General features: G+C 37.6%; 1 protein-coding gene across 1 annotated transcript; it reads left to right on the forward strand.

Moving 5' to 3' along the window:
• Positions 1–1,537: 1,537 nt before the first annotated feature.
• On the forward strand, positions 1,538–7,359 carry LOC110101993 (tetraspanin-3). Its single transcript, XM_020830110.2, has 2 exons — positions 1,538–2,238; positions 6,611–7,359. The coding sequence occupies exons 1-2, from the start codon at positions 1,705–1,707 to the stop codon at positions 6,953–6,955; spliced, it is 879 nt and encodes a 292-aa protein (XP_020685769.1). The 5' UTR covers positions 1,538–1,704; the 3' UTR covers positions 6,956–7,359.
• The last annotated feature ends 778 nt before the right edge of the window (positions 7,360–8,137 follow it).

Here is an 8,137-nt window from a genome sequence, read left to right on the forward strand (position 1 = left end):
GAATTTTAGTATGGTTCCACTCTACTTCCATATTTGCTTTCTTAGATTTGATTTTTTTCTCCTCAATTTTTGTTTTGTTTTGTTCTGTAATTTGAATTAGACAACTTGATGCAATAGTTTAATCATTACCAAAAGTAAATGTAAAAGATTTTTGTTTTACTATTTTAACATAAAATTGAGAGTGAAATCTCTAAGGTCTCCTTCCCCCCGCCCTTTTGGATTTTTTTTAGCAGAAGTCCTATTTATTTTTTATAGACTTTCCATCCCCGCAAAACACCCTTAAATCTCTCTACTGACTCAAGATTCCAAGACTAGTCAATATATTAAAACTAGATCACCTTGACCTATTCTTGATTTTTTTTTTCTTATCCTTTGGCCTATAAACCACGCACATAGAATTTCACCAAATAGTCCAGTTCACATCTAAAGGCATCCCTATCATTCCCAAGTGATTTTAGGCATTGAATACCCCACCAAATGAAGCCCAAGATCCAAATCCCAAAGGGGACAACCACTCAAAACTATCCCCCATATCCTTAGCCCCTCACCACCACAAGTAAAATGATAAATAGGAAATGTCCAATAATTGGAGGAATACATTCTCCAACAAAATGATAAATCACTCCAACTTTAAACTAAATTTGTTCTTATCAAACTCTATAATCATGTATATAAAATCCATGGGATCTTTGAAGAAAAGTTTCTTTGAATCACAATCATTTGCTCCATTTTTCAATAAAAGTCCAACCAAGCTTTCTATCAATTTTTCATTCTCCTCCTCATAGCTCAAAAATATTTATGTTTGATTCAGATGCCGAAGTAAAAAATATTCAACATCTAAACACTAGTAAGATTATAACACGATTCAAATACAATTTGAACCCGGCTTGAACAAAGGTTGAATCTTCTTCAATCTTTTTAAAATCTTATTCGAATCGAACCCAATAATGATCAAAAGAGGTTAGAGCAAATAAAGAATAAGGGTCAAACAAGATTCTATTAAAGTTCAAAACAAGCTTGAATCAGGTTCGAACCATGCTTGAATCTCTTTCAACTATTGATCGAATCTAGTTCAATGTTCATGATACTATTAAAATGATCTTAATTTTCACATATATTTTCTTTCTCATAATCAATATAAATTATATAAATCATTAAAGAATATCTTTAATTATATGACCAAAATGTTGTTTAAATATTAAAAATATTTACACATAAATGTCATACTTCACTATCCTAATCAACATCATCCTCATATTTTTTCATCTGCTAGAGCAAATAGTATTACATTAAAAAAATAAAAAAAAACTATTATTTTGGAAGATATTTTTTCAAATAAAAATATAAAATAAATATGATGAATTAGGAGAGATATAAAATAAATTTTTTTAATTATATATTTTTTAAAAAATCCCAAACGGCCCTAAAATATGAAACTTTATTCCCGCTTTCGCCATCCAAGTCGAAAATTAACCTCCATTTACCACCGTTAACCCGCCCCATCCCCACCACCACCGGCCACCTCCCAATACAAAAGTCTCTTAGTTTTATATATACACTTTCTTTTATTCCCTGATAGTCTCCGCTCCCCTCAGAGCTAGCCCCGCCACTCTCGCTAGATTGTCTGCAGTCCCCTCAAAGCTCCCGTCAAGAACCCATCAAGAGCGAGAACTGAGCGAAGAAATTGCAGAGAGAGAAGAAAAGATGATGCGGGGAACCAATAACCTCATAGGGGTCATCAATTTCATAACTTTCTTGGCCTCGATCCCGATCCTGGGCGGAGGGATTTGGCTCAGTAGCCGGGCGAACAGCACCGAATGCCTTCGATTCCTCCAATGGCCGATCATCATCATCGGCATCACCATCATGGTGATCTCTCTCTTGGGCTTCGTCGGGGCTTGCTACCGCCAGACTTGGCTTCTGCAGCTCTATCTCTTCGTCATGTTTCTCGTCATCATTGCCCTAATCGGCTTCATCGTCTTCGCTTTCGCCGTCACCGACAGCGGCCACGGCCAGGTTATCGTCAACAGGTCCTTCCTCGAGTACCAGCTCTCCGATTACTCCGGATGGCTTAAGGACCGCGTGAGAGATCCCAAATACTGGTCAAAAATTAGTTCTTGTCTTCGAGATGTTCATGCTTGTTCAGGCATGCGTCGAACCATCCGCGACCCGGCGACGGGGATGATTCTTTCCGAGTCCGCTGATATGTTCAGCCAGCGCCAGCTCTCCCCTATTGAGGTGATTCGGTATCCTTTCCTTTTTTTTAAGCTCCTCAAGTTGAAATACAGATCGATCTGAGTGTAAGCTCAGCTTGATTTCAATTCAACTTTTTTTTTTTTCCTCGCTTCACTTATTTTTCTGCTTAAGGGGAGAATTTTGAATAAGAGTGATTTGCTAAAAAAAATAAAAAATTGTTTATTTGGTTAGATTTCTTTCTACTGATGATTGATTTTGCTTTCTTGTTTCTATATTTTGCTGCACTATACGTTTCCTTTAGAAGGGCAAGCAAGTACAGTACAACGGAGAGTGAGAAGTTGGTTTTCCTTTTGGTCTGACTCTTATTCCTATTTTCTGGAAGGGGATTTGAACCCTTGACCTGTTCTTGCATCTGTTCTTTCTTTTTTTTTTTTTTTTTTTTGTGGCTCCAGTCCCTTTTTTTTTTTTTTTTTTTTTTTTTGTGACGAGGAAGCACTGTCGTTAGGCCAATGTAAACTCCGGTCGACCTAGCATGCAACCCACACCAATTTACACAGGCCAACACTGCTTGCCAAGGTATTCGAACCAGGGACCTGGACTTTGCCCAGCCGACTCTTCACCACCAAGACAACCAGTGGTGGGTTGTTCTTTCTGTTCAGATTGGTTGTCAGCTTATTAGCCGTTAATCAATATTTGAGAAACTATTCATAGGAGAGTGGTGGATGGAGGATTCCATTTTGTTCTTTTTCTATCATTTTGCTTAACAAGTACTTGAAATATAATTGAACCGGATCACTTAGATTCTGCTGCAAACAAGAAGATAAATCTGCAGTAAAAGAATCAGTAAAGGAGGATTAAGCAGAATCATTACTTGGGAATTAAGCAAAATCATTACTTTTTAGACTTTTTTATTGAAATCTCAAGAACCAAGGTCACCATCGACAAATGAGAAAATGGTGGGGAAAAAGACATTGTAGGAGGGAAAGGCAAACAAAGAAAAAAAATCTCGATGGGGCTTTCTCTTTCTGATTTGCCTTTTCCTTGCAAACAAAGCTAGACGACCACATTAGCTGCATTATTGAGGAATGAGGTCTTTATTAATATTATTACAGTGGGGCCCTTACCATTGGAAAATTGCTTGAAACATGAAAGCTCCAATTCTTTCCAAGTAGGAGTAGAAGGAAATTCCCAAAAGTCTAATAATTTTTTGTGATTAAAGGAAAGCTAAAGTACTTAAGGTTTAAAGAAATTATCACATGTTAATACTTGAGGCTTATGGTTAATTATTTATATTTTGTCCATTAACTTTACATATAATATTATGATGATTTTTCATTAATTATTATCTATGATGAAGTGCGTCATTTTTTGACCACATATTCATCTTAAATGGTTCAGACCTTTCAATTATTAATGCTTATTTACAACCATATTTCTGAATGATATTGGGATTTCTTACTTGATCAGTTTCTTAAATAAATCATTAATTATGGTTAAGATTAATATGATAGCGTGTAATACTTGTTAACAATGAACTAAAGTTTCATTAATAGTTCATTAAGCCATAAGCCTACTTATGACCGAATAAAACTCAATTTAAACTGCATGATAGCAATTCCTTGGAACCTAGAAAATTGAGAAAACTTATGCTTTGTTTGGGATGACATTCTTACTGTTTTTTAAAGCCACTTTTTAGTACATAAAATTGCTTTATAAAACAACAAAAAAGCTGTCCAAATGAAGCCTTAAACTCCTATACCAGACATGTAGCCCAGGTTAGGCTCGAATGCAATGGCCGGACAATAGTCTGTTTGCTGCTGAAAAATGAGTAAGAGTAATTCCCATCAGACTGAGCTCCCTTTGTGACTCCCTCAACTTGTAAGGTTAATAAGTTTAGATCCACTAGTAATTGGGATGTGGAAGTGGAAAACATTCCTGTTAATAAATCCGTACTATAGCTCTTTCTCCCCATTATTATGGGTTTCATACCTCTTTTGTCAGAAAAAAAAAGTGTAAAAAGCTTTCGTGGAACTCCAAGAGTTTCCACTTAAACTTTGCTTTTTCACTTTAATCAAAATTTCTCATGTCTTGCAAGTGTATTTCTTTTTGTTTTTTTTTTTTTAATTTTTTCCGTTCTCATTTTTTAGTGGTGATCTTTCTTTAAATCGCTATGTATTAACTTTGTGTGATTTTAAACATAATTCATGCCACTGGTCTCTCAGTATATTTCTTATCGGGTTTTACCCAAGGCATTAGGAGGCGAATGGTACGAAGAATTGCAGGTGATATGGATGGAGGTGATTTCTTCTTGGTTTATAAGGGAAGAATACAACACGTGATCTTGAGAGCAGATTGGGTGCCACTCTTGAGAATTTTCTCAAAGAAACTGAGGTTTCTTCAATCGATAAGATAGCAATGGAGTTTCCTGTCTGTGTTGGCGATGGGAGACTTGGATGTGCAAAGGTACAAAGGAATTGGAAGGTGCGAAGGATCTATGAATGGGAGAAGGGATTTGCAGCCATGTGGGCAAAGGCACGGAGGGAAATCTCTCTTGTTGAAGTTGCATGGCTGTGGAAGGATGATTGCGGTTCATGGTTATGGGCAGTGGCGGAGCCAAAAATTTTATTGGTGGGGCCTAAATTAAAATAGTTTTGTTTGCCGTCTCATTTGAAAGGTTATAATATATTAAAATAATTCCGTTTGCCGTCTCATTATAGGAGCCAAGAGGAGCTGTAAGATTAAAATTAAGAATGCAAATAACATGACTCTTAGAGCTTAGAAGACATAAACATCTACCACGGGTCAAGGTTTAAAATTGCGTAAATAAGCCCTAAGGTGTTTTTCGTCCGTGAGGCAAGGCGTAAGCCTCCAGGCAGTGTGAGGAATTGCGTAAATGAGAATTTAAAGGTTTTAGCAGGTAAATAATAACAAGATTCTATCATACAATAAAAACATCTAAATGACATGTGAAATTAGTGGAAAGTAAGAAAAAAAATGCAATAAAATAAATGTCCCAAAGTACAAAACCACAAAATATTAGTCTATCAAAACTCAGTAGTACTTTTCTTCATGTAAGCAATAATTTCATCCTTCAGCTTGTCCAACACATTTGCATACGGTGCTACGTTTTTATGAGAGCATGATAAGTGTTCCTTCATGCGGGTTACTCCGCCGTTCACTACTTTTTCGCATAAATTGCATTTCAAATACACATAAGTCTTCTCACCGCCGCCTATGTCAACTTGTACATTGTATTTTCAAGAAGGGTCCCTTCGCAATGATGTAGTAGACTTTTCCTTGCCCTTAACCATATTTCCTAAGGAAAAAAAAAACAAAATAAAACAAAAACACTCAAAAAATTTAAAACCCTAGCTTTCCTATAAGTTGAAAAATCATACCCTAAACTTTAAAAAACTCTAAGAACTAATCAAGAAAGGATGTAGAGGGGCGGCCGGAAATAAAGGGCTCACCGGCGAGCGGCGACGACGGCCGGAGAGGCGCCGGAGACGTGTGGGAGATCCGGCTTCGAGAGGGATCGGGTTCGGGAACGGGAGCTTGCGGGATCGGATTCGGGATGCTTGCGGTTTGGCTTAGACCGGTAGAAGGGAGAGGCAATTTTCATATTTATTTAAAGTGAGTGGAACCTTTCTATGAGGCGCACGCCTCAAGCAAAATTGCGCAGTAGCGCAATTGAGGCGCGCCTCACTCTGCTCGAGTTGTAAGCCTCAACAAACGCCAAAATTGCTTAGGCCTCAAGTCTTGTTTGGTCCAAATTGCACAGAGGTGCGCCTCAAGGCGCGCCTCTTATTGCGCAATTTTAAACGCGATTTTCATTTGGGGGCGAGAGAGGAGCAAAAAGGAGAATGTAAGCTGTGCTCAAGATCATGAGTCACGAGTCGTGAGAGAGGAGCAAAGGGAAAACGAACCATTGATGATGTTTTTCAGGTGTCCATAAAAAGATGTTGATGACTTTGCTAGATTAATAAATAACTTTAAAATGAAGAATTACAAAAAATTAGAGCAAGTTTACTCTTTGGCAAACTTTTTGCTCTTTTAAGCCACTAAAACAATCACCTTTATGCCCCTTCAGACTTTCAGTTTTAGCTTTAGCCAAATCATCCAGAGGAGATCTATCTTCCACAAGGGAAAGTCATTCCTCCCTCTCTCTTTCAATATTTTGCCCCATTAGTGTTTCTCTCTCTACTGCTAAAGCATTGCATGCTCCGGGTAGGGTTATGGGACAGGGTGGAGTTAACGGGAAGCGCCAAGTTGTCTTGAATGATCTTGAATTAGTAACAACGATGATCAAATTTGGAATCTTGATTTTTTTTTTTTTAAGTTTTCCAAGTATTGATTCAACTGGATCCTGGGAAAGATAAGTTACACACAACTAATGCAAAATTCCATTTTGCAGTCTGGTTGTTGCAAGCCACCTACATCATGCGGATACGTATACGTGAACGAGACACTATGGAACGTTGGTGCGCAGATGTTTGTGAACGATATTGATTGCAATCGATGGAGCAATGATCAGCAACAACTGTGCTACCATTGCGACTCTTGCAAAGCTGGCCTTTTGGCTACCTTGAAACACAGCTGGAGAAAAGTCTCAATCATCAACATTGTAATCCTTATTATCCTCGTCTTTGTTTATGTTGTTGCCTGCGCTGCATTCAGGAACAACAAGAGAATGGACAACGACGAGGCTTATGGGGAGACCAGGATGACGAAGTCCAGGCCAAGCAGGTTCCAATTTTAGTGAAAATTGTTGATGGCTTAAAGGATCAGAACAAAAATTTGTTTTAAAGTTAAAATTGTTTTCTTAGCCTTTGTTATTTTTTGAGTGTCTGAAGTTTATGTTCCTTCTACATGGTCAAGAAGATAGTAGGAGACTTTGCTGCTGCTTATTTGTAGTGACTGTATTGTTCCTGGGCATTAAGAAGAAAGGACTTCATTGCTCGTGGTGCTGTAATTTGTAAGTATTGGGTAGTTTATAGATTGTTTACTGGTGGATGTCACTGGTGCACTTGGCTTTTTTAAGACTTAGAATGGTCGCAACTAGTTACATACATGTGTAAGAGTTTAAATGATGTTGAAGTCAAAAGGCTTTTTAGCAAGGCGAGACAGATAGATTATCATCATGGCTTTAAATATTTATTGCTATCATGTGCCAAATTTCATCATTTTTGCTTGCTTTATACTGCAAAACTTTGACAAGCCCATCTTTTGGCTAATTCTTACTTATTTTTCATCAATTCCAAGTTGTGAAGCCTATACACCCTATTACTGGAGAGATTATTATGTGCGGAGTTCGGGTCAGGAGAACCCTTCGGTGGTGTGACTGTGAACAGTAAAAGCGTAGCTGTTCACCCCTACGCTTTTACTGTGCAGCTGCACTTTTACTGTGCTTTTGCTGTTCACAGTCACAAAATAGAACGGTTTCCTAGGTCCGGATTCCGCACGTAGTAATCACAGAGCTAACCTTCTTTGTACTTATGGTTACTTCTTAAAAATACAAATATGAAATGAATTTTGGTGGGTAGGATAGATTGGGAAAAGAAAAATGCTTGGCATGCTCTCACATACAATTTTTTTTTGGCTAGGTGAGCATTCGAATCCGACCTACTAAGTTTCTTGAGTTTAGTTTCAATCAGTGTGTTGTGATTTCGAGTGTGCACATGAAATCTTGCAACTAAGATTTTTGGTTGATAAAAAATAAATAAAGAAATGTTTTTGTTATAAATATAAAGTTGGTTGATCATGGGTTGCATAAGAACTTTGTTTGAGCATTGGTTATTTGGTTGTGGACCATTAACAAAGAATTTCTAAAGACAAGATAACATGGAGTTCTGGGCCATTAGCTACAGTTCTCCATATCCATGCAAGGCTCGGGTATTTGCCAGCCATGGTGTAAATTGTGTGCGGGCTTACATCATTACTC

The sequence above is a fragment of the Dendrobium catenatum genome, unplaced genomic scaffold, assembly GCF_001605985.2.
Source record: "Dendrobium catenatum unplaced genomic scaffold, ASM160598v2 fragScaff_scaffold_1220, whole genome shotgun sequence".
Classification (NCBI taxonomy): Eukaryota; Viridiplantae; Streptophyta; class Magnoliopsida; order Asparagales; family Orchidaceae; genus Dendrobium; species Dendrobium catenatum.